The 27106-nt window shown below is 41.0% G+C and overlaps 2 protein-coding genes across 2 annotated transcripts in view; one reads left to right on the top strand and one right to left on the bottom strand.

The window, feature by feature from the left end:
* si:dkey-177p2.18 (phospholipase B1, membrane-associated) overlaps window positions 1-23311 on the bottom strand; it is a 28815-nt gene extending 5504 nt beyond the window's left edge. The window contains exons 1-15 of the mRNA XM_064924590.1: window positions 23257-23311; window positions 22562-22626; window positions 21239-21329; window positions 19932-19990; window positions 16864-16931; window positions 16583-16626; window positions 15756-15876; window positions 14052-14103; window positions 13635-13715; window positions 13464-13529; window positions 11147-11238; window positions 7603-7684; window positions 6103-6204; window positions 4223-4318; window positions 3651-3722 (exon numbers count right to left, since the gene is read on the bottom strand). Coding sequence (XP_064780662.1) covers window positions 3651-3722; window positions 4223-4318; window positions 6103-6204; window positions 7603-7684; window positions 11147-11238; window positions 13464-13529; window positions 13635-13715; window positions 14052-14103; window positions 15756-15876; window positions 16583-16626; window positions 16864-16931; window positions 19932-19990; window positions 21239-21329; window positions 22562-22626; window positions 23257-23311 — 1146 coding nt within the window. The remainder of the gene's footprint in view (window positions 1-3650; window positions 3723-4222; window positions 4319-6102; window positions 6205-7602; window positions 7685-11146; window positions 11239-13463; window positions 13530-13634; window positions 13716-14051; window positions 14104-15755; window positions 15877-16582; window positions 16627-16863; window positions 16932-19931; window positions 19991-21238; window positions 21330-22561; window positions 22627-23256) is intronic.
* A 644-nt stretch (window positions 23312-23955) lies between these two features.
* Window positions 23956-25315, top strand: LOC135505546 (protein sel-1 homolog 1-like). Its single transcript, XM_064924612.1, has 3 exons — window positions 23956-24072; window positions 24155-24283; window positions 24541-25315. The coding sequence occupies exons 1-3, from the start codon at window positions 23959-23961 to the stop codon at window positions 24778-24780; spliced, it is 483 nt and encodes a 160-aa protein (XP_064780684.1). The 5' UTR covers window positions 23956-23958; the 3' UTR covers window positions 24781-25315.
* Window positions 25316-27106: the final 1791 nt, after the last annotated feature.

Below are 27106 nucleotides of genomic sequence, written 5' to 3'. Positions count from 1 at the left end.
ATACTGTCTATGTACACCATTCACATACACATACAGTGGCAAGAAAATGTATGTGAACTCTTTGGAAATACCTGGATTTCTGCATAAATTGGTCATAAAATTTTATCTGATCTTCATCTAGGTCACAACAACAGACAAACACAGTCTGCTTAAGCTAATAACGCACAAACAATTATATGTTTTCTTGTCTTTATTGAACACACCGTGTAAGCATTCACAGTGCAGGATGGGAAAAGTATGTGAACCCTTGGATTTAATAACTGGTTGACCCTCTTTTGGCAGCAATAACCTCAACCAAACGTTTTCTGTAGTTGCGGATCAGACCTGCACAACGGTCAGGAGGAATTTTAGACCATTCCTCTTCACAAAACTGTTTCATTTCAGCTACATTCCTGGGATGTCTGGTGTGAACTGCTCTCGAGATCATGCCACAGCATCTCAATCAGGTTGAGGTCAGTACTCCATAAGGTGGATTTTCTTCTGTTGAAGCCATTCTGTTGTTGATTTACTTCTGTGTTTTGGGTCGTTGTCCTGTTGCATCACCCAAATTCTGTTGAGCTTCAATTGGCAGACAGATAGCCTTCTCCTGCAAAATGTCTTGATAAACTTGGGAATTTCTTTTTCCGTCAATGATAGCAAGCTGTCCAGGCCCTGAGGCAGCAAAGCAGCCCCAAATAATGATGCTCCCTCCACCATAATTTACAGTTGGGATGAGGTTTTGATGTTGGTGTGCTGTGCCTTTTTTTCTCCACACATAGTGTTGAGTGTTCCTTCCAAACAGCTCAATTGTAGTTTCAAACTTCAGATGTGCAGCAATGTTTTTTTTTTGGACAGCAGTAGCTTCTTTCGTGGTGGCCTCCCATGAACACCATTCTTGATTAGTATTTTACGTTTCGTAGACTCGTCAACAGAGATGTTAGCATTTCTATAAGTGTTTAGCTGACACTAGGATTCTTCACAACCTCATTAAGCATTCTGCGCTGTGCTCTTACAGTCATCTTTGCAGGACGGCCACTCCTAGGGAGAGTAGCAATAGTGCTGAACTTTCTCCATTTATAGACAATTTGTCTTACCGTGGACTGATGAACATCAAGGCTTTTAGAAATACTTTTGTAACCCTTTCCAGCGTTATGCAAGTCAACATTTCTTCATCTTAGGACTTCTGAGATCTCTTTTGTTCGAGGCATGGTTCACATCAGGCAATACTTCTTTTGAATAGCAAACTCAAATTTTGTGAGTGTTTTTTATAGGGCAGGGCAGCTCTAATTGGAGTCATCTCCAATCTCGTCTCATTGATTGGACTCCAGGTTAGCTGACGTCTAGGGGTTCACATACTTTTTCCAATCTACACTGTGAATGTATAAATTATGTATTCAATATAGACAAGAAAAATACAATAATTTGTGTGTTATTAGTTTAAGCACACCATGTTTGTCTATTGTCGTGACTTAGATGAAGATCAGATCAAATTTGATAACCAATTTATGCAGAAATCCAGGTAATTCCAAAGGGTTCACATACTTTTTCTTGCCACTGTATTCTCTGGTCTGGAAGCTAAATCCCTACAATTCTATCCATTTTGCCATGGGGTTTTGTACTGTATTTAAATGCTGTATTCTCGACATGTTCCTTCTATTATTTCTACTACTGTACATTGCATTTCAGTTACCCTGCTTCTACACACTGCATTTGTGTATATACTGTATTCATTTATATCCTGGATACATCACTCTAATGTACATATTATATCTGTGTAAATTAAAAAAAATTGCATTATTATTTGTGTAGTTTGACATTTCACTGCATTTTTAAGAGCTAGTAACATCTGCTAAACTGTGTACGTGACCAATAAACTTTGATTTGAGTTGTATCCTATTCCTACTTTCATTCTTTTATCGTAACATAATATAGTCTGTAATATATATATATACACACACACACACACACACAGTTGAGGTCGGAAGTTTACATACACTTAGGTTGGAGTCATTAAAACTCGTTTTTCAACCACTCCACAAATTTCTTGTTAACAAACTATAGCTTTGGCAAGTCGGTTAGGACATCTACTTTGTGCATGACACAAGTAATTTTTTCAACAATTGCTTACAGACAGATTATTTCACTTATAATTCACTGTATCACAATTCCAGTGGGTCAGAAGTTTACATACACTAAGTTGACTGTGCCTTTAAACAGCTTGGAAAATTCCTGAAAATTATATCATGGCTTCAGAAACTTCTGATAGGCTAATTGACATCATTTGAGTCAATTGGAGGTGTACCTGTGAATGTATTTCAAGGCCTAACTCAGTGCCTCTTTGCTTGACATCATGGGAAAATCAAAAGAAAACAGACAAGAAAAAAATTGTAGACCTCCACAAGTGGTTCATCATTGGGAGCAATTTCCAAACGCCTGAAGGTACCACATTCATCTGTACAAACAATAGTATGCAAGTATAAACATCATGGGACAACCCAGCCGCCATACCGCTCAGGATGGAGATGCATTCTGACTCCTAGAGATGAACGTACCTTGGTGCGAAAGTGCAAATCGATCTCAGAACAACAGAAAAGGACCTTGTGAAGATGCTGGAGGAAACAGGTACAAAAGTATCTATATCCACAGTAAAACGAGTAATATATCGACATAACCTGAAAGGCCGCTGAGCAAGGAAGAAGCCACAGCTCCAAAACCACCATAAAAAAGCCAGACTACGGTTTGCAACTGCACATGGGGATAAAGATCGTACTTTTTGGAGAAATGTCCTCTGGTCTGATGAAACAAAAATAGAACTGTTTGGCCATAATGACCATCGTTATGTTTGGAGGTTAAAGGGGAAGCTTGCAAGCCGAAGAACACCATCCCAACCGTGAAGCATGGGGGTGGCAGCATCATGTTGTGGGGGTGCTCTGCTGCAGGAGGGACTGGTGCACTTCACAAAATAGATGGCATCACGAGGATGGAAAATTATGTGGATATATTGAAGCAACATCTCAAGACATCAGTCAGGAAGTTAAAGCTTGGTCGCAAATGGGTCTTCCAAATGGACTTTGACCCCAAGCATACTTTCAAAGTTGTGGCAAAATGGTTTAAGGACAACAAAGTCAAGGTATTGGAGTGGCCATTACAAAGCCTTGACCTCAATCCTATAGAAAATGTGTGGGCAGAACTGAAAAAGCGTGTGGAAGCAAGGAGGCCTACAAACCTGACTCAGTTACATCAGCTCTGTCAGAAGGAATGGGACAAAATTCACCCAACTTCTTGTGGGAAGCTTGTGGAAGGCTACCCAAAACGTTTGACCGTTTGACCCAAGTTAAACAATTTAAATTGAGTGTATGTAAACTTCTGACCCACTGGAAATGTGATGATAGGAATAAAAGCTGAAATAAATAATTCTCTCTACTATTATTCTGACATTTCACATTCTTAAAATAAAGGGGTGATCCTAACTGCCTAAAATGGGGAATTTGTACTAGGATTAAATGTCAGGAATTGTGGAAAAACTGAGTTTAAACTTGGCTAAGGTTTATGGCTAAGGTGTATGTAGGTGTATGTAAACTTCCGACTTCAACTCTATGTATATACTGTATATGTATATATAATAGTATCAAATACAAACAAAGGACACTCAGTCACAGCTCAGGTCTTACCATCGGTGGACAGATGAGCTCGATGGGGTCAGAAAAGCTTGACACCATAAGCTTCCCTCCCTCTGGCTGGAACTGGGGAAATTAGATAAGAAACATCTGATGGTGACATCGCTAATGTTTCAACTATTGTGCCTTTCTGTTATTTCTTGTCATGCTCCCTTCCAAATACTCCATGAACAATTACACGTATGCAGTGTATGGAGTTACAATCAGCATGTATATAAAATGGTGTTGGGATAATTCTGACCTTTCAAAAGAAATGCTCATATATCAACACAATTCAATTCAGAAGCAGCTACTGTCCCTCTTCTTTGTTGATGTGTCATGGTTTTGGATTGTAGTATGTTTGACAACGGGATCATGGCATCTTTCATTTTTAGACCTTTCCAGGAATGAAACATCTGCAGTAGGACTAATAACCAGCCTTCACTCAGCCAAAGTGACATAATTAATACCAGTCATTAGTAGCAGACTGAATGGAGAAATTGTATGAGCAATGCTCATGACCTTTTACCATGCTAGCTAGATATTAGCATCTTGTTAGCATCCTGTTAGCATTATGTAGCGCTCACCATGTTGTTCCACAGCCCCTTAGCTAGCTCCTCATGGCCCTTTATGGTGAAGTGAAAGCAGTCATGGGTGAAAAAGGTCATGTCGATCTTGCCGTTCTGTTCGGAGAGACACAAACATCACAAAAGTGACAGGTCATGGGAATAATTTAAACTATTCTCACATAAATGTCTCTGTGAATGTGTTACCATGCATTATTTTCTCACTTAGTCTTTTTATATACAGTATCAGTCAAATGTTTGGACACACCTACTCATTCTAGGGTTTTTCTTTATTTTTACTATTTTCTACATTGTAGAATAATAGTGAAGATATCAAAACTATGAAATAACACATATGGAAGTAACCAAAAAAGTGTTAAACAAATCAAAATATATTTTTCTTCAAAGTAGCCACCCTTTGCCTTGATGACAGCTTTGCACACTCTTGGTATTCTCTCAAACAGCTTCATGAGGTAGTCACCTGGAATGCATTTCAGTTAACAAGTGTGCCTTGTTAAAAGTTCATTTGTGGATTTTTTTCCCTTAATGCATTTGAGCAATTTAGTTGTGTTGTAACAAGGTAGGGGTGGTATACAGAAGATAGCCCTATTTGATAAAAGATCAAGTCCATATTATGGCGAGAACAGCTCAAATAAGCTAAGAGAAATTACAGTCCGTAATTTATTTAAGACATGAAGTTCAGTCAATGCACAAAACTTCAAGAACTTGAACATTTCTTAAAGTGTAGTCGCAAAATCCATCAAGCTCTATGATGAAACTGGCTCTCATGAGGAACGCCACAGGAAAGGAAGAACCAGTGTTACCTCTGCTGCAGATTATAAATTCATTACAGTTAACTGCACCTCAGATTGCAGCCCAAATAAATGCTTCACAGAGTTCAAGCAACAGACACATGTCAACATCAACATCAACTGTTCAGAGTAGACTGCGCGAATCAGGCCTTCATGGTCAAATTGCTGCAAATAAACCACTACTAAAGGACACCAATAAGAAGAAGAGACTTGCTTGGGCCAAGAAACACAAGCAATGGACATTAGACTGGTGGAAATCTGTCCTTTGGTCTGATTAGTCCAAATGTGACATTTTTGGTTCCAACTGCCGTGTCTTTGTGAGACGCAGAGTAGGATGATCTCCTGATGTGTGGTTCCCACCGTGAAGCATGGAGGAGGAGGTGTGATGATGTGTTTTGCTGGTGACACTGTCTGTGATTCATTTAGAATTCAAGGCACACTTAACCAGCATGGCTGCCACAACATTCTGCAGAGTTACGCCATCCCATCTGGTTTGCGCTTAGTGGGACTATAATTCGTTTTTTTCAACAGGAAAATTACCTATCACACCTCCAGTCAGTGTAAGGGCTATTTGACCAAGAAGGAGAGCGATGGAGTGCTGCATCAGATTACCTGGCCTCCACAATCACCCGACCTCAACCCAATTGAGAGGTTTGGGAAAAGCATCCTATGAAAAACAGTCACAAGTGGTCAGCATATTTGGGAGCTCCTTCAAGACGGTTGGAAAAGCATTCCAGGTGAAGCTAGTTGAGAGAATGCCAAGAGTGTGCAAAGCTGTCATCAAGGCAAAGGGTTGCTACTTTGAAGAATCTAAAATAGAACATATATTTAGAAATGTTTAACACTTTTTTGGTTACAAAATGATTCCATATGTTTTATTTCATAGTTTTGATGTCTTCACTATTATTCTACAATGTAGAAAATAGTTGAAATAAAGAACAACCCTGGAATAGTAGGTGTGTCCAAACTATTAACTGGTACTGTATGTATAAACTATGTGAGATAATCACACATAGCTCATAAATATATATATATTGAAACAGGCTTGAAACAGCAAAAGGATTCCAGATTAAAGCAAAGAGACTTTACCGGGAGGCGAGGAGGGTCTGCTTGTTTCATGAAGGGCTGGAGAACAACGGCGAAGTCCTCCCTGAAGAAGCTATCACTGTGGAGGAGCTGCTCCAGACGTTTCTGGAGAGTTAATGAGGTGTGTGTTAGCGTAGGGCTCGAACAGAAATATGCACACTGCTGTGAGGTCAGACATTGAAAAGACGTATTTTCCAGACGTTGAAAATACGTTTTTTTCCGGACATTCAAAATAAGTATTTTTACAGAAGTTGACATTGATAAAACTACATGTCAATGAAGAAATCATTATTTCACATTCCAAAATGTTCATTAAAATTTAAATAGGAAAATGGAAATAACTGAAGATTGCAGTACGGAATATTTATTATTGCTCCCATCTGTCACATGTATTTATGTTAGCTTTTTCCAAAGCTTAAGAACTGGTAGTGGTCAAGTTTAACGTTTCCAGACCAACAGAAAGAAACACACAGAAGAACACTTCAACTTAACAATCTCAGTAACGGTTTCAGAAACTTTTTTCTTGTTATGACTGTGATATGTGGTTGTTTATCTACCTTAGTAGAATGTCACTCTGGATAAGAGTGTCTGCTAAATGACAAATGTAAATGCAAAAATTAACACTGGGTATTATTTTAATGAGCTCCGCTTTCCAAACAAGACCACATTTGGTCAGTCCGGACCTTATCTGAACCAATCATAGACGTCTACGTTTCACAAGTTTGGACAGTATAGCACAGTACAGTAGAGCACAGTAGAGTACAGTAGAATGCAGTTTAGTACAGTACAGTACAGTAGGGTATAGTCAGGTACAATACATTACATTATACTGTACTATACTCTACTGTACTGAACTATACTACTTTTCTTTACTGTCCTGTACTCTGCTGTCCTGTACCCTGCTGTGGTCTACTGTTTTGTACTCCTATACTATTCTGTCCAAACTTGTTTATGTTTGGTCAAAATCAAGTCCAGTCCAGATCAAATCTGAACCAATTATGGACTTCAATGTTTGGGCCAAATCAAGGCCAGTCCGGACCAAACTATAGATGTCTGTTTGGGCCAAATCAAGTCGGGTCTATCCCAGACATCTGTAGATGGTGGAATGAAATTGGATCAGATTTGGTCCGGTCCGTACCGGACCAGAAATGAACGGCTGGGGACGTTGAAAACACATCTGTGAATGGGGTGGAAATCAAGGCCAGGGGAGACTAAGCAAATTTACACTACTTTTCAATGTCCATGGATGTCGGTCAGTGCCCTCGGGCTACGTTTCAAATACTCAAAGAATCTGTTAAAGATCTTTTAAAGAGTCTGCCTGGAGTGCCAGATGGGAGGGTTTTGCAGGTTTGGGTCTTTTCTATTAGTTTATTAAACCAGACAGGTTCAAACAGGCACAGATAAAGTAAATTAATAGATCTTTTCCATTTTTGAAACCCAGGTCTGCCGATACTGATAGGTTTCTGTGCTGTAGGTGGTGGCATTAACCGCTAGGCCACCCACCTGAAACTCTAGGTTGATCTCCACTAGCTCCTTCAGTTCAGGGGAACCAGCCCCGGGCTTGATCAGGCAGGAACAGAATGATCTGGAACAAATGATGGGTCAAGAATCAAGGTCATGTTCAATAGGCCCAAAATGTGGTACCTTCTACAATTCTACCAATAAGAAACGCTGAGAAACGTTTTGCTACGGTGTGTTCTAATGAGAATGACCCGAGGATCCAACTCGGTTACATAACAATTCAGGGCATCCTACGGATCTTTAAAATATTGACGTGGGGTGCCACATAAGCGACATCATCATACACAATAGAGCGAGTTGATCACACCAATATTTAAAATCTGCCACGATTGCCATAATTGGCCGGCCTTAATTTGTTCCCTCCTTAAAGGAACATAAACATTGGGAAGAGACAATAATACCATCAGAAGTTGCCCTGCCGTAACCTGACAATGCCATATTGCAGAGTCTACCTTTGATGCTTATTGGGAGCCCCTAGAGCCCTCAAACTCAACTCTGGACCTCGAAGCCAGTCCCACTCTATTGTTTTTGTTGTTGCCCTCTTATCAGGGACTGATTTAGACCTGGGACACCAGGTGGGTGCAGTTAATTATCAGGTAGAACAGAAAACCAGTAGTCTCCAGACCTCGTAAGGAAAGAGTTGAAAATATTTTCAAGATGATGTAGGTGCAAGGGAAGAGTGACTGTGTTCATTATGGTTTACATTTCAAGGAGATTTGGACAATTGCCTCAAGGAGGGGTGAGGCGAGAGGCTTGAGGATGCTCTAAATGTACACCGTAGTAAGCTGAGGGTGTCCTAAAATGTACACCGTATTGCAGGGGTGTCAAAGTCAAATGGACGGAGGGCCAAATAAAAAATTTAGCTACAAGCCGAGGGCCGGACTGTTCGAATGTTCATTGAAAAATTTTTAAATGACGCATATAGTCTAGTGAACCTAATTGAACCTACTGAAAACCTAACAAATATATTCCAATATGATCAGATAAATAAAGCAATATTTTCTTATGGCTCTGTCAGTAATCTTTAATTTTCAACAGACACAAAAGACAAATTTCCTTTATATAAAAATCCCCATAACATGAACATTAAATGAAAGAAACCGGTATTCAAGGCACCATCAGTAGCCTATATTTTCTATTTTAGCAAAAGTGGGCTAAATTTACTTCAAAGAAAAAAACAATAATAGCAATTTTCTATCATCCACTCAACTGAAATATTTTTAAAATATAATTGGATTGAAATACAATAAAATAAAGTGCAAAAATCTATTAATCAAAAACAACACTTTGTTTAAGGAGAAGTAACATGCAGTGAAAACAAATATTAAACTTTAACTTTTAAACTTGAACTGAGTAAAAACTCTAAATATGTGATTGCACAGTAATGTTCACTTGTTTGAGGTTGAGGGTGATACTTGGTGGTGTCCCATCTTTTCCACAAGTTCATCAATGTTCGGGGTAAGGCTCTGAGCTGAGGAAATCCTCAGAATTGAGTGGAGGTGTTCAGCAGTAAGTCGACTTCTGTGTGATGTTTTGTTCAGGTTCATCAAAGAAAAAGTTGTTCACACAGGTATGTGCTGCCAAACATAGACAACGTTTGAGCAGCCTGGATGCGCAGCTGGGGCATTGTGTCGGGGAGGAAACGGGCGAACTCCGCAGCACCCACTGCCGCATATTTTGCCCTCAGTGCATCATTGCATTGGAGGTCAATCAACTCCATTTGGAGGTTTGGTGGTGAGCTTTCCACGTCAACAGCAAATGGGTTACCGAGCAGTTCCAACCTGCTTTTTTGTGCTTCAAAGTCAGCAAATCGGCGTCGAAAGTCAGCGGCAAGCATACCTATTTTATCAGCCAACTGTGCGCTCGGGAACGCACTGGTAGAGAGCTTCTCTTTCATGGTCTGGCAGCTGGGAAAGTGGCTCAAATTTTCTTTCCGCATCTGCGTCTCCCACAGAGTCAGTTTGGTTTTAAATGCCTTCACTGTACTGTACATATCAGAGATGACATGATCCCGACCCTGCAGCTGCAAGTTCATTGCATTCAGATGACTCGTAATGTCACACAGAAAAGCCATTTCACACAGAAACATTTCGTCTCGGAGTTGTGTTGTGTCTTTCCCTTTGCTGTCCAAGAACAGACAAATCTCCTCACGAAGCTCGAAACATCTTTGAAGCACCTTTCCCTGGCTTAGCCATCGCACCTCTGTGTGATAAGGCAAATCACCATGCTCCGTTTCTAACTCCGTCAGAAATGCCTTGAACTGGCGGTGATTCAAACCTTTGGCTCTGATAAAGTTAACTGTGCGCGTGATGATGCTCATTACATGCTCCATTTTCAAGGCTTTACCGCACAACGCTTCCTGGTGTATGATACAATGATAAGCTGTCAGCTCACCTGTCGCGTTTTCCTCTTGCATCTTTTCCCGTATCTTCACCACCAGTCCGCTCCTGTGTCCACACATCGCAGGTGCTCCGTCGGTTGTCAAACCCACGAGTTTTTCCCAAGGCAGCTCCATCTCATTTACACATCTTGACACCTCTTCATACAAATCATGCCCCGTAGTTGTGCCATGCATAGGACGTAAAGCCAAAAACTCCTCTGTCACGCTTAGGCTGGAGTCCACTCCGCGGATGAAAATTGACAACTGGGCAATGTCAGAAATGTCGGTGCTCTCATCCACAGCCAAGGAATATGCAATGAAATCTTTTCCCTTTTTCACAAGCTGCTCTTTTAGATTGATGGACAACTGGTCTACTCTCTCGGCAATGGTGTTTCTGCTCAGACTCACATTTAAAAAGAGTTGCCTTTTTTCTGGGCAAACTTCGTCACAAACTTTAATCATGCAGTTTTTGATGAAATCCCCCTCCGTAAATGGCCGGGCTGATTTAGCGATCTCTTCTGCCAAAATAAAACTGGCCTTGACAGCAGCCTGGCCTTGTGATTTGGCTTTTTGAACAGAGCCTGTCGAGATTTGAGGCCTCGTTTTAATTCCTCTGCCTTTTGTAGCCTTTGTTCCATGTCCATATTCTTGTTTTTGTCCGCGTGTTTCGTTTCATAATGTCGTCTCAGATTATACTCTTTCAGTACCGCCACACTTTCTCCACACAGAAGACACACAGGTTTTCCAGCTACCTCCGTGAACATATACTCCGACTCCCACCTTGTTTGAAACCCCGGTTCTCAGTGTCCACCTTCCGTTTTGCCATTTTTGATGGGTATCTGAAAGTTAATTTTACTGTGATGCTGACGACTGCTGTGCCAATAAATATTGAAATGAAGCAGCCTACTGCTCGGTGCGTCACCGTTGCATTGTGGGAAATGTAGTATTGGTGCGTGTAAAAGATCTGCGGGCTGCCGGCTTGCTGCGGTCTGCGGGCCGGTTCTAATAATAAATCAAGATCATCCCAGGGGCCGTAAAAAACCTTCTCGCGGGCCGGATGTGGCCCGCGGGCCTTGACTCTGACATATGTGCCGTATTGCATAGCGGTTGCATTCTAAGGTCAAAGGTCAAAGCCAGGTCACTCACCGTTGGAGCAGGCAGCCTGGGGTGGGCCTCTGGACCTGCCTCAAGGTTTCCATGGGCAGGATTTGAACTACATTCACAATCATACGGGGAACCTAGACCGCAACCATAGAATTAGAATCATTCTATTTCTATGACCGCAACAAAGAGAAATGCAAATGTTGCCATGTTAACACACACACTATAATACATTACACAACGGGTGGTTCTAATCCTGAATGCTGAAGGCTGGTTAAAACCACATTCCAGCCGGTTCCAGAACAAAAAGACTGAACGACTGGGTCGCGTCTCTGGCAACCGAACCAATAGAACGAACGAGTAGCAACCATAGATTTGTGTCGGGATAATTCTTGTGGAATGATAAAATAGTATGAATAAATGAATCCAAATAACATTTTTAATTGAAATATGTCAATCATTGTTTGAATAACCCGTTGTATGATAATGCACGAGAAGCCGGTGTTTGAAGGATACATTGGCAAAGTCTTGGCAATATCTCCTCCAAAAACCAGCTTTGAGGGCATTATCAGTTCTTAATAACTTTTACCCCAATTTCATGGTATCCAATTGGTAGTTACAGTCTTGTTCCATTGCTGCAACTCCTGTACGGACTTGGGAGAGACAAAGGTCGAGAGCCGTGCGTCCTCCGCACCAGAGGAAACACTGTACACCTGGTGATCGTGTCAGCGTGCATTGCGCCCAGCCCGCCACAGGAGTCGCTAGAGCGTGATGGGACAAACCTTGCCCTAACCTGAACGGCGCTGGGCAAATTGTGCACCGCCCCATTGATCTCCCAGTCGCAGTAAGAGGCTGGACTCGAACCAGGATCTCTAGTGGCACAGCTAGCACTGTGATGCAGTGCCTTAGACCACAGCGCCACTCGGGAGGCACTTTTATACAAATAATGATTAACATATTTTCACTAAAAATGTCATATTCTTATCCCTTGCTTGCTAGCTAGCCAACTACGACTAATTTACAGTCACGTCAAATAGTGCAGCCAGAATAACAGCAAAGTCGCTGCATTTGCATAAGCTGTTTTCTAGTGACATTTATTTGGATAAATCCATAACAATGAGCTAATGAGGTGCAATTTTACCTGGCACAGAAAATGTGCTCACTCATCAGGACACTGTTGTTCAGTGTCCTAGCCAACAACACACTAACACAATCACTTCAAACTGATGTTGGAAAGACTGCAAATTAGCTGTGTTTCGTTTTTTATTTTTTTCCAAATCCATAAAAATTATACCAGCTGATTCATGATTTCGATTGACTGAGAAAAGCTGCCTGCCTGTCTGTCTTATTCTGACTCCCGACAGATTCATTACTATGGTACAGCAGGAGATGGAATTAGAATATTGTAACAATGTTGCACATGTCAGAGTGACAGACTGCAAGGTTTATACAAATCTCCGTTGTTGAAAACAGGGCTGTATCCAGGCACTCCGCGGTTATAGCACGCTAGGACTGATGGTTTGGTTAGCTAAACTCACAAGTTTGTTTGTTTAGCTAACAAGGCAACTAATGTAGTTATCTAGTAAACTTGATAGCTACTTCAGTGGATGTTGAACACATTTTTACCTGCAAATCAACACATTTCTAGCCGTACATGTGCTAAATTATAGCCATGGTATAAAACGGATAATTAACTCGGGGCTCTATGCTTTCTCTGGAAAATAATGCAACTCTGTGGAAGGTTAGTTCCACTCCACTAGCGCATCTTGGAACACACCTTCCACGTCATTCATTATTTTCCAGAGAACGCATAGCCCCTCGTTGATTATCCCTTACCTATACTCTACCATTCTGAGTGTTAAGTGTTGTAAATCATAATTTATAATGTGATATAACAGTATTCTATGTATTTTCCCTATTTATTCAGGGAAGACCCATTGAGAAGTATACTTTAAATGGGCAATCTGCAGTTGCTACGTCCAATTAATGATATGTACCCACTTATTATAACTTATAAATACCTCCTGAGCTTAGTTCAACTTTCGTACCCCATCAGAACCCAAAATATGAGCTTGTTTTTCCCCCATGTTTAAAAACAAGGTAAATGTAAACAAACACTATAGCCTCAAAACATAGTTAAAACTATAATTTGTATATCATAGCCGGTCAGAACTGGCATCCATAGCTCTGTCTATGAATTTGAGAGTGATGGCATTTTTCCACCGCCATCCCTCATCTTTTTACCAAAACAGGGGCGGGGAGTACGCTTTCTTTGTTGTTTCAACTGCCGATTGCCGCTTTAAGGGATTGTAAAAATACAAAAAAATTCATAGATAATATTTGTGAGCTCTCCCGATGTTACCTCGTTCATTAGCATTTCCAAGGAGTTCGTCATGTAGTGAATGTAATTGTCCACTGAGAAAAGAACCTGGGAAGGAGATTGTTGAAACAAGCGCCAAAGTAAACACCTTTGCTCTTTCTTTATGATATTGCACATGAAGTTGCATAGCCTGCATATTACAATGACACAGACCTTATCCTTGCAGTAATCACAGATGTCGTTCATGCCTATGAGAATGGTCAGCAGCTTCCAGTCCTGATCAAAGTTCAGGCCCTGGGTAAAGAAAGGGATGAAAGAGGGGATACATTAGTCAGTCAGTACTTCATTTACCACTGTAAAATTGCTATTCAAATCAATAAAGCATTCTTAGACATTGGTTGGAAAAGAGAGTTGCTGATCTCAAATGTAATCATAATCAAATCCCGGGTGGGTGCCAGTCTGTTTGTCTAGCTGTTTTATTTTGGCAAGATAATGATTCCGCCAAAGGAACCTATGCTACCATTTCTTTTCAGTGATAAGGTCTAAATAGCACAAGTTGTTATCAGACACGTTTGAATATAACAAGGTTTTATCCTATACAGTATGTTGGAGACGTAGGGGGGTTCTTACCTCATAGTTTCTCAGTGTGTCGATGAGATGTCTGGTCTGCCCTGGTAGATTACTAAGGGACAGTTACGCAACATTACAATACACATCATAACACTGAGGCAAAAAGCACCAGCTACAGTCTGCAATTGGGTCATTCATTTTGGGATTTGAAATTGATGATAGCCATTGATTATTGCGGAAATGTAACTTATAAACACTGAGGAGCTTAGTTCAACTGTCTTACCCCACTCAAACACCAAAATAGAAGCTTGTTTTAACGTTGTTGTAAAGCAAACACTGTATAGTTTCAAAACTAGGTAAACTATCATTTTGAACTCATGGTTGGTCAGTCTTGGCATCCATAGCTCCAACTCGAGTTATGAGTATATAGTATATATGAGTTTAAGCGTGGTTACATATCTCCAGCCCCATCCCTCAGCTATTAACCAAAACAAAGGGCAGAGTGGTCAGTTTGTTGTTGTTTTTTAAATCCCAGACTGTAGGTTTAAGCATGTTAAATGTAAAATATGTCTCCAATAGTATTAATGACGTGAATGAACATTTGCACATTTTATTGAATACCAGAAATACTGAATTTACAAGTGGCTGAATCAGATAAAATGTGTTTGTTTGTAGAATGTGTTGTTTAAAAAATAAAAAAAATGAACAGCATTTTGATATTTCATGAGTTGTGCATAACATAAAAATCATACTGAGTGTGTCATAAAATCCTTTTGATTGTGATATTAGTGAAGGTCAAAACTGTGACACAATGTCCTGTCTTAGCATGGAATAGGCAGATAATATTATCAGGAGGAACACTGGGAAATATGAGTCTTTCAGAACATTATCAGAGAAGGGTTAGTCAAGGCTAGTATCACCATAGAGTTGGATAGAGAGCAACCCTGGACACTGCCTTAATTCCAATCAGGTCAGCAGGAGGAGTCAGCCAATTAATTATAATCCTGAGCAAACATTCCATATCTGTGGCTGTAAATGGCTATAAATCACCAACCTTGGCTTTATACCGGTTCAGACAATATACAATCCAGCACAACAGGTGGTGATGTGCACCTTTTCAGTTTATTTACAAACTGCCAATACACTCTTGGAAGTAGAAAAATAAGCAAATGACTACTTTAAAATGGAGATAGACATCAATGTCTCTGTCCATGTCGTCACAGAAGTCACCATTGCAAGGATAGGAGGTGTGGCATCTTTCCGTATCTAGAATTGCCACATTCATTACTTATTTTCAAAAGTCTGAATGAAAAACTTTAAAACGAACAACCCAAATATCAGATTATTTTTGAGCTGTTACAGAATGAAATGAACAATAAGTACACAGACAGAAATGAGTAATGAAACAAAATAAATGAGTGTAGCACAGGCAGCTACACATAATATCGCTGAAATCGTCAGATTGTGTATGTAACTCTGGCCTCATCAAGAAACGTGGTGTGACAACAACGTGATTTCGAGGTATGGCTACACGAGACTAGTGTAACTCAAATGTGCAGTGTAATTTAACTAAAATCTGCAGCCACTTAAAAGTTAGTTTAGATATGCTATGAGACATCAGACCACTGTGTTATACAAGCATTGTGCCAGTACCATGGCACAAACTTGCTTTTTAGTGCACGCAGCTCTATGCATCACTTTCATTGGTTAAATCTCTGGCAGACAGACAGTATATTTGCATATTTCACCATAGTGGTTTCTTACAAGGTGTTGTGTCCGGTCACGGCCAGGTTGAATCCTGTTTCGCTGAGGGGGGCTGAGGTTCCATGGACAGTCTTGGCCGGTGCAGCACCAAGCACATTGGGATTGAAAAGCCTTACGATATCTAGAGCACATGCCAAGGAGGGTTCACACAGGGAAAGAAAATCATATATATATATATATATATACCAAAAATCAATCAAATAAAAAAGGCCAGCACTCACTTATATATACAAATATACATATATTTGTATATACTGTATAAGTGAGTGCTGGCCTTTTTTATTTGATTGATTTTTGGTTCCAAGCACCCTTTCTATTGGGTTACACAAGAGGATTTAGAGCTGAGCACATTCTCTTCCTTTGTCTCCATCTCTGGGGTGAAGTTTCCCCTCCATACAGATCTAGGATAAGCTTCCCCTCGCCAATTCTAACCTTAACCATTAGTGTGGGAAAAGCATCTAGGGGCAACTTCCCCCTACACCTTACGCTCACACAGGTAGTACTTGAAGGATGATAGGACACTGTGCATTCTATTGTCAAGGTAGATGTTCCCTCTAACCATAGATCAAGGATCTGCTATTACTTCAAACCTAACCATAAGCAGGCAAAAACAATGCAAGATAAAGCCTGAGTGCCAGTATTGCAGTTCTATTACACCCACTCCTTGTTATCTATGGCTTTACAATTATAGAAATTAAGTTGGCAAGAGCACAAACAGATCTGGGACCAGGCTGCCCAAGCTCCGTCTGGTTAGAATTAATGTGTGCCAATGAATGACTAACGTTCCTACAAGGCTCAAGGTGGTATTTGAGTCGAAAGGCACTTACTTGCCAGTGTAATGACATCTTGGTATGATCCGTGGCCCCCGATGCTGCAAGGTACAATACATTTTCCACTATAGGGTCATTAAGTTGTCATTCAAAACAATTGCATTGCTTCCAAATTATGACAATAATTGACTGATTATTATTAGACAGAGAACTACCATTCAGAATACCCAAATAACGGATAAGAAAGCATACATTACTATGTAACGTTGTCATCCTGATACGATTCTTATTCTCATCATTCTTGTCATATTCTCATCTAAAGACAATTAATTGGGTACCTCCATGACACGTGACGGAACTCGATAGGAATCCCAAGGACGTTGGTGGCATTGGCACCTATGGCGGTCTGAATAGAGAGGGCAAGACAATCCATGTAGCAATTCATCAAACAATCAACCACAAGGTGAGTCATATGATTATACCTATTAATAACACTTTCCTTTCAAGTGAGACAGTAGCCACAAAACTGTTAATGGCAAACTACAGCGTGTTAATCGAAACAGTAACTTCCAGTATGATACAGCCATGACTGCAATGAATGGTCAAAGATTATTCAACTATGACATTGACGTACAGTGCCTTCGGAAAGTACTCAGAACCCTTATTCTAAAATGGATTAAGAAAAATATGAAATCTACACACAATACGCCATAATGACAAAGCGAAAACAGGTTTTTCAAATTTTTGGAATTGCTTTAACAATAAAAAACAGAAATACCTGATTTGTGTAAGTATTCAGGCCCTTTGTTATGAGACTCAAAATGTATCTCAGGTGCATCCTGTTTCCGTTGATCATCCTTGAGATGTTTGTACAACTTCATTGGAGTCCACGTCTGGTAAATTCAATCGATTGGACATGATTTGGAACAGGACACACTGTCTAAATAAGGTTCCACAGTTGACAGTGCATGTCAGAGAAAAAAACAAACCATGAGGTCGAGGGAATTGTCCGTAGAGTGCATAAACAGGATTGTGTCGAGGCACAGATCTGGGGAAGGGTACCAAAAAATGTCCCCAGCATTGAAGGTCCCCAAGAACCCAGTGGCCTCCATCATTCTTAAATGGAAGAAGTTTGGAACCACCAAGACTCTTTCAAGAGCTGGCTGCCTGGCCAAACTGAGCCATCGTGGGGACAAAGGCCTTGGTCAGAGAGGTGACCAAGAATCTGATGGTCACTCTGACAGAGCTCTAGAGTTCCTCTGTGGAGAAGGGAGAACCTTCCAGAAGAATAACCATCTCTGCAGCACTCCACCAATTAGGCCTGACAGAAGACAGAAGCCACTCCTCTGTAAAAGGGACATGACAGCCCACTTAGAGTTTGCCAAAGGCACCTAATGTCTCTCAGACCATGAGAAATAAGATTCTCTTGACTGATGAAACCAAGAGTGAACTCTTTGGCCTGAATGTCAAGCGTCACGTCTGGAGGAAACCTGGCACATCCCTACGGTGAAGCATGATGGTGGCAGCATCATGCTGTGGGGAGGTTTTTCAGTGGCAGGGACTGGGAGACTAGTCAGGTTGGGGAAAAGATTAAAGGAACAAAGTACAGAGAGATCCTTGATGAAACCCTGCTCCAGAGAGCTCAGGATCTCAGACTGAGGAGAAGGTTCACCTTCCAACCACACAGCAATCCTAAGCACACAGCCAAGACAGCGCAGGAGTGGCTTTGGGACAAGTCTTTGAATGTCCTTGAGTGGCCCAGCCAGAGCCCGGACTTAAACCCGGTCTAACATCTCTTGAGATACCTGAAAATAGCTGTGCAGCAACACTCCCCATCCAACTTGACAGAGTTTGAGAGGATCTGCAGAGAAGAATGGAAGAAACTCCTCAAAAACGGGTGTGCCAAGCTTGTAGCATCATACCCAAGAAGACTCGAGGCTGTAATCGCTGCCAAAGGTGCTTCAACAAAGTACTGAGTTAAAGGGTCTGAATACTTATGTAAATGTGATATTGCATGTTTTTTATAAATTAGCAACAATTTATAAAAACCTGTTTTTGCATTGTCATTATTTTAGGTTATTGTGTGTAGATTGAGTAGAGGAAAATTATTAAATCCATTTTAGAATAAGGCTGTAAAGTAACAAAATGTGGGAAAAAATGTTGAAAAAGTCAAGGAGTCAAGGATTATTTTCCGAAGGCACTGTACGTGCCAAAGATTAGCAAATTCAGCTATTATGATTAAAGCAATCTGCCCGAACGATTAGAACATTCTGAGTTCAATGTTAACTTTTTTTTTCTCTCACTGGCCTGAACTGAATTTCTAATGGCCCTGACCTGCGGTGGTTTAATGGTTTAAATGCATTGAGGACTTGAGCCCACAACAGCTTTAAATTAATTTGTTCTTTGTGTTGGTCCAGTCCAGACAGTTCAGTTAAACTCATTACAGTAACTACTTTCCATATATTTCCATGCAGCGTTGAGTGAAACTGCTCCATTATGCTAGACGGCATGGTTTCGCATTTACTAGTTTCAGTTTCAAAAAGGTGACACACCAGTTGCTTTAAAGGGGAAATACAGGATTTGAAAAACAACAAAGCAGCCACCCCATCACTTGTTTTTGGTAAACAGCTGAGGGATAGGGATGGAGTTCATAGACTGAGCTGTGGACACGAGGACTTAAATTCATAGACTGAGCTGTGGACACAAGGACTGACCATCCATGACATCAACGTTATTGTTTTAAAGGCCCAGTACAGTCAAAAAAATTGATTTTCCTGTATTTCATATACATTTCCACACTGTGAGGTTGGAATAATACTGTGAAATTGTGAAAATGATGATGATGCCCTTCTAGTGTAAGATAAAATAATGGTTTTGTTGAGATGGAGTTTTTCCAAACATCTGCCAATAACAGCTAATCTTCAGTTTTCCCTTCCCCACTCAGACCTTCCCAGACAGTCATTTCAAAATTCTTGCTTGACGAATTGGTCTTTGCTAAAATGTTCTTATATATATTTTAATTTGTTATTTTTTTATTACATTCAAAACCATCACAGTAAGGTCTTTAATTGGTTCCCAGAAATGATTAGATATTGAAATACAATTGTCTGCATTGGACATTTAACCATGGTTTGAAGCTATACAACGTTTGTTAATAATTTAATTGTTTAGAAACAACGGAGCAAAATGAGCTTCTATTTTTGGGTGGGGCACGACTGTTAAACTAAGCACATGAAGCATTTGTAAATTATATTCTTAAAGAATCAATGGCTATTTATTATTCATTGCAGTCCACAAATGGATGTACTAATCACGTACCCCTTTAAGTAACACCCACAGCCCCAAAAACTGGTCAAGAGTCAAGTGTAAAGTGTTTGTGTTAAGACAAACTCAACGTTGAACTCACCGTCAGAGAATCCCCCAGGGCAGCAATGACTTTAATGTCCGCTGCCTTTACCATCTCAACTAAAGAGCAAGAAGAGAGACAAAGTCAAGAGAGAGGACACATTGGTGGATATTGAGAGAGAGAGAGAGAGATTTATAATGACCGGCCATAATGCACAAGTTGCTGACCCAGATGGCCTCCTACACTGTCCACATATCATGTTAGGTTGTAGAGGGCTAATATAAGAGGTGTGTCACTGTGCTTGCCTCCTTTCTTGTCCCTCGCTGGGATTGGACCGGGGACCATGCTTGACAAGCGGTCACATCTTTGTTTATTACACTAGAAAAGCTAGCGATACAATAGCATGATTCGATTTCAAGCTAGCGATTTGATTTACAGCTGGGGAGGGAGATCATGAATCCAACATCATTACACTAACAACATTGATTCAATTGTTCAACTCCCACAAGGAAAACATACACCAGGGTTCCCCAACTGGCGGCCCGCGGATGATTTTATCTGGCCCCCCGAGTTTACTGTGCAAAAACAATAATAATAATACAAAATATATATATTAAAATATTGCTTCACGCAAAAGACTAAAACTCCAGAAAATAACCTCCAAGTGATTCAAATTTTGGAATCTGTTCCAAAGTATTCCCAAGTATACATGCATAGCGGAGAGATATACAGTGCATTCGGAAAGTATTCAGACCCCTTGAATTTTTCCACATTTTGTTACTGTACAGCTTTATTCTAAAATGTATTAAATTGTTTTTGCCATCTCATCAATCTACACACAATACCCTATAATGACAAAACAAAAACAGTTTTTTATACATTTTGCAAATCTATAAAAAAAAAAAAATAAAAAAAATGAAATATCACATTTACCTAAGTATTCAGATCCTTTACTCAGTACTTTGTTGAAGCACCTTTGTCAGTTATTACATCCTCGAGTCTTCTTGGCACACCTGTATTTGGTCTGAATACTTTCCGAATGCACTATACGTGATCATATACAAATGCAAGCAAGGTTTGAAAATATTACATTTTAGTCAAATATAATATTTGTTGGGCGTCTTTGCAATCAATTTAGTCTACAAATTATTTGTAATTATGTTCCGGGCCCCTGACCATCCACTCAAGAAAATCTAGTTGATGATCTCTAACATACAGTATTTACTCAGAGAGAAGGCAGTAGAAGATGTCTCTAAGGACTGGTCTAGGATCTGCTCCCAAAACCCTAGCCTTGCAATAAGACTGGCCTGGGATCAGTTAACATATTGACTTTCTAAATCAACTCTAATGGGATGGTCCCATCTTACCTGATGAGGGGACAGCGGGCGAGCGACTCATGTCAGGACATTGAAAAGGAGAATGTGTGAAGTTCACCGGTCTGGTTTTCTCTGGAAACTCCTGAAACAAGAATGAGAGTGAAGGAGAGAAAAGAATAGATACACAGATAGAAAGTAGAACGCAGTAAATATGTCTGTACATATTTCTGATTATAATGGGGGAAACGATGGTCCCCTGGCACCAATACGAGTTGCAAGGGAACAAGAATCCACAACAGACCACAAAGATGTTCCAACCTCTAAGATACAACTGTGTGTGTGTGTGTGTGTGTGTGCATGTGTGTGCGTGTGTGTGTGCGTCAAATGCTATCAATACCGAACAAACATCTACAAACATTCAGATAACCTGACATGACACTGAATATGAACTTGAATAACAAACAACCGAGGTCATGTAGTCATAGCAGAATCAGTCAGTCATGTCATTAAAGAGAGTTCACCCAAATTACAAAATTGGTTTTCCTAACCTGTAAGCAGTCTATGTACAAGTTATGACAGCAATCCATGCTTTGGTGTAGTTTCCCTGGCAGTGGCTGGCACTGTTACCAAATGCTAATGTTTTAGCATGTGGCAAAAATCCCATTCAAGTCATGCGACCAAAATGAGCATTTTTCACACATCATGTTCAAATCATGCTAATATTGGTTCAATAACTTACATGTGATTTTTGGCACAAATGCTAAAATGTAAGCAATGTGGAAACAGTGCCAAGGAAACAAACCAAAGCATGTATTGCTGTCATACCTTGTCCATAGACCGCTTACAGGGAAAGGAAACCAATATGTCATTTTGCAATTTGGGTGAACTATCCCTTCAACTGTAGCATGATGTACAACTACACATACCAATGTGTAAGTGATGTACACAAAGACCAATGAAGTATCTTCAGGTAATTCAAGTCAGGTAACAAATGCTTAATTAACAGACTGTAGATCAACATCTAGCATAGGTCTCCTTGATGTGAGATGACATAACACACTTATAAGCACTAAATAACCATTCAATCAAAATGCCATTGATGAAAGAGAATTTAAACTTGTTACATTCACTGCTATGAATGTGTTATGAAGGCCTTTACATTACCAAAGGTTACCGAAGGCGCATACTGAAAATAAAAGCTCTGGGGTGAAGTTTCCCTTAGATACAAATCTAGGATCAGCTTCCCCGCCCCCAATCCTAACCTTAACCATTAGTTATGTAAATGTACAACTGCTCCAACATCAGCGTCTAGGGGCAACTTCACCCTAGACCAATCCTACACCAAGATGATAAAAGGGTCAAATGGGACAGTACCTTGTGGAGAGCCTCCTGGCTGTAGTGTCGTATGCCTTCCTCATACTGCCACCACCACTTGTTGCCTTAGAAGGAGACAGTATCCATGAAGGGGTGTCTTCCCAGCAGGGAAAACTGGTTGGAATGATGTCATTACAACAACCAGAAACTGGTTGAAATGACATCATTATGATGTCATTACAACCAGTTTTGCCTGCTGAGTTTGTCCTGGTGCTTACATAACCCAGCCAATACAAAGACCAAGAGAAACTGAAGTCAGGTTATGAAGAAAGCATATTTTTTCTGTTGTGATTACAATCTACTTCTGTAGTCTTCATCATCACTGCTGCGGGCTGCCAAACTTTTATACGTCTAACTTTTGAAACCAAATATCCCTGATGTTCCTTTTTAAACAGGTCCTCCATTATCTAAACCAACATCGACCTACCCAAGCCAGGCCCCTCTTTCAGAAAAAACTGCTCGCCCCGACAATGTGGCCACAGTAACTGACATGTGTGTGGAATGTGTGTGTGTGTGTGTGTGTGTGTGTGTGTGTGTGTGTGTGTGTGTGTGTGTGTGTGTGTGTGTGTGTGTGTGTGTGTGTGTGTGTGTGTGTGTGTGTGTGTGTGTGTGTGTGTGTGTGTGTGTGTGTGTAAAATGTGAAATATGCACAGATAGGGACTGCATGCTGTTCTCCTGCTGGTTCCAGCACTTACCTTTGGCAGAGGAGACTAGCGCACAGGTTGCCACGGCAATCAAAAGCCACCCCATAGTGGCATGTGGTGTGTAGGGACAGCACAATGTGATGCACGGCCAGAGGGCACGGCCATTATATGAGGCCAACCTTATCTCCCCCACCCAAAACAGCTGAGTGACAAAGTCCGGGCCCAGTTATACAGAAAGCATAAAGGATCTGTCATAGAGCTAGTAGCACAAGGGAACTGACCTCCACACACAGCCAATTAGCCATTATTATAGACAGGACCGGCTTTAGTCTTTTGGGGGCCCTTAGCGCAATTTGGTTGCGATGCCCCCCCACCAAGTAGATACTTTTTTATTTTTTTTTTTTCCTGCAATTCTACACATTTTTGCCATGGGGTGTAAAGAAAATGTTGCACTGTTAAAGCAAGCTTTCTGCAGTTCTACACATTTTGCCATTGGGTGGAGAGACAATTTGGGAATTTTTTAACAAATGTCATGGAATTCTACTCATTTTGCCATGGGGCACAGAGACATTTTTGCAGTTTTAAAGCAAATTTCATGCAATTCTACACATTTTCCAACATATCCCATTATATGCTACAACAAAGATCATGTTATATGATCCCATGACATTTGGTTTGAAAAACTGGGCCCAGGTTATACAGTGTCTAGGATAAAGCTGGGGGAGTACCATTTCTACGGGTACGGGAACTGACATGGACTACGAGACCGCTGTCATCCACTATAGGCTGGCCTCGGAGCAGCAGCACAGCGCTCAGGCCATGTTCAACTTGGGCTACATGCACGAGAAAGGCCTGGGCATCAAACAGGTGGGCACACGAACATAAACAAACTCATTCATACACACATGCAACCCTATAAGTTTAACCCCTTACTTTCCCCCTCCTGTAGGATATCCACCTGGCCAAGCGTTTCTACGACATGGCTGCTGAGGTTAGTCCCGAAGCTCAGGTGCCCATCTTCCTGGCTCTGTGTAAACTGGGCCTGGTCTACACCCTGCAATACCTGCACGACCTTAACGTGAGTGTACAGTACAGAGCACTTCCTGGATCCGGTGCCTCTGGGAGTTTCATTTCCCTGGTCATTTCCATTTCAACTCATGGGGGGCGGGCAGGCTCAATGTTTGAGGCTAACATAATTTATTACATTTGTACAGGATTCATGGGATTGTACTGTTTGTTCAATGTAGTCAATGCTCTCTCTCTCTTTCTGCTCCCTCCGACCAACCCTCTCTCTTTTTCCCCTCCCACCCTGTATCATCTCTCTCCCCCCACCAGATGAGTGAGTTGGTCAGTCAGGTGGACCTGGACCAGCTCCTGGGCCCTGAGTGGGACCTCTACCTAATGACGGTAATCACCCTGCTGCAAGGCACCGTCATCGCCTACCGCCAGAGACAACACCAGGCAATGCCCACGCAGCCTCCTCCTCCCCCAGCCAGGCCTGCTCAGGAGCAGGCCCAGCCGGAGGCCCAACCTGAGGCCCAGGCCCAGCCCGAGGCCGAAGAGGCGCAGCAGTGAGCGATAGAGATGGAGTGGGAAGAGGGAAAGGGAAGGTGATATCCTCGCCCATACCCTCTTCTCTGGGGGGGTTGGTGGGGTGGGTAAAGGCAGACTAACTTGCTCCCATCTTGGGCACCACCTTTTCCCTCCTGACTCCGGGATGTTGACCACAGACTGTAGGCTACTGAACAGGCCAGACTCGCCCTACTTAACTCTCTGTCTCTGTCAATGCTCTCAGACCTTCCAAGTTGAAGAATGAAGAAAGGAATTGGTGAGAGGGAGAGTGGAGCAGGTTGATGGACAAGGCCATGGAACAGAGGCTGTAGAAAAGACAATATAGACTCGAAACCTCTTAGTGTGTGACTCAGGGTACCGGCAGCAGAATCACTTCTCAGAACTAGCCACGTGGGGCGATCAAGGCATCTTCTTAATTATCGTCCGATTTGGGAATGAAACTGTCTTGTTTTGTGCGCTCTAGTTGCGATTGGGCTTCGGAAACAACAGACAGATTTTTTTTGCGCTTTTCCTTTTCAGATTTGATGTACGAGTTTAAGGTTACAACTCATCGGAAAATAAGATTCCAGATGTCTACATAAACCTTGCAATACCAACATATTTGTCAGGTGGCAGCAATCAGAACAGGGCACGTGAAGTCATCTTCATCTCCTTGTCTTTAGCAAAATATTTTTCACAAATACGCTTTGTTAGGAACATGTTTTATAAGCATGTTCTGTTCATAAACAATGACTATTTAAAAAGCTAGTGTTTTCCAGCATGCTTTTGTCAGCACATTTGCTTGATTAGCAAGCGTTAAAGCTTTTTTTGAGCAAATATTTATTTAGCGAACATGCATTGTTTGTCTTTCAATGTAGACGTTTTCTTCAGGATCTTATTTTGTTAGCGAATATCCTTAGTTAGCACAAATGTTGAACTAATGAAGTAAACATAAACATGCTCATTTATTTGACATCCAGTTCAAAATCTTTCAGTACGTAGCTGAACTTTGGTCAATTTACTTGTTTGAGTGGATCAAGTAATGAAAGATATTGTTGTCAGTCATTTCAGCTCTGCTATGGTATGGTCAAGGATCAGAATGAAGGATAGAGAATCCTTTGCTACCCCTTCACTAGCTACCCCATTTCCTTCCTCATTGCAGCGCATGATTCTGTGTCTCAGATAAAGTTTGATTCTTGATATATCATCCATATAGCCTAATACAGTTAATATCCTTAAGATAGTATTATAGGGATATTGTAGAATGCTGATTCCCACCATAGATGCTCCCTTACACCAAAATCCTGAGTGAATGCTAAGTTGAAGAAATCTGTTGAAGAAAACCCTTCAGTCTCTACGCCTTATGTGCCTGATGGTGGTGCTCACTGCTAAACTCTTAAAGGTACACTTAGTAAGATGACATCATCATTAGACAATGGCAACAACAGAATTCAAATCTGCCAAGAATACAGTTATTAAACCTACGTGACAATTTGCATCCTCTCTTGTAGCACGCCCACATTGGGAATAGCCAATAATGTCATTCTTGGCAGATTTGTATTCTCTTGATGATGTTGGTCACGTTCCCCTGCTCTGACGTTGCATGCATCAACCAATGGTTGCATACCACGTCTTCGACGGTGCCGTCGGGCACCAAATTGCGATAACATAATGTGGTTAGCTGATACGTAATGCCTATCCAGGGGTTGTAAGATCTGGCATGTGTCAAAAACGTCTGAGTATAAGGAACACGACCTTTGTCTGTAAGTAGGAAGTTTGCCCATTTTGTATGATGATGTCAACTTGCTGAGTATAGCTTTAACCTCATTTTATTTTATTTTACAATTCTCTGTATTTGTTTGTAGTCTGTCTACATTGACAATTTATTATGTTATTGTAGGTACATTTTCAGATGGCTCCATCTACTAGTAATTGGTAGTTTGTGGCACCATGGTTAATTTTCTCCTGTTTAAACTGTTTGATTTGATAAGTTGAACTGCAACAGGAAGACAGATGGTGGCCTTTTTGTCAAGACTCATTAGAAGAAAGCAGTGACTTTTTCAAACTATTTGACTTTGTTATTTTTATTTATTTTTAACTTTATTTTACTAGGCAAGTCAGTTAAGAACAAATTCTTATTTTCAATGACGGCCTAGGAACAGTGGGTTAACTGCCTGTTCAGGGGCAGAACCACAGATTGTGTACCTTGTCAGCTCGGGGATTTGAACTTACAACCTTTCGGTTACTAGTCCAATGCTCTAACCACTAGGCTACCTTATACATGGTTCCACTCAGGGGCATAATCGTGGTGGGACTATAGGCCACACCCCCTCAACAATAGAGCAGGTCG

Source organism: Oncorhynchus masou, chromosome 19 (assembly GCF_036934945.1).
Source record: "Oncorhynchus masou masou isolate Uvic2021 chromosome 19, UVic_Omas_1.1, whole genome shotgun sequence".
Lineage (NCBI taxonomy): Eukaryota > Metazoa > Chordata > Actinopteri > Salmoniformes > Salmonidae > Oncorhynchus > Oncorhynchus masou.
Note: the sequence above shows the minus strand (reverse complement) of the source record. Positions and strands in the feature narration are given on the sequence as shown.

What these genes read in the sequence shown, in the direction of transcription:
- LOC135505546 (XM_064924612.1), top strand. Translation starts at nt 23,959, where the DNA reads ATGGACTACGAGACCGCTGTCATCCACTATAGGCTGGCCTCGGAGCAG. An exon ending in AAGGCCTGGGCATCAAACAG is followed by an intron (nt 24,073 to 24,154) that starts GTGGGCACACGA and finishes CCCCTCCTGTAG; the next exon opens with GATATCCACCTGGCCAAGCG. An exon ending in AATACCTGCACGACCTTAAC is followed by an intron (nt 24,284 to 24,540) that starts GTGAGTGTACAG and finishes TCCCCCCACCAG; the next exon opens with ATGAGTGAGTTGGTCAGTCA.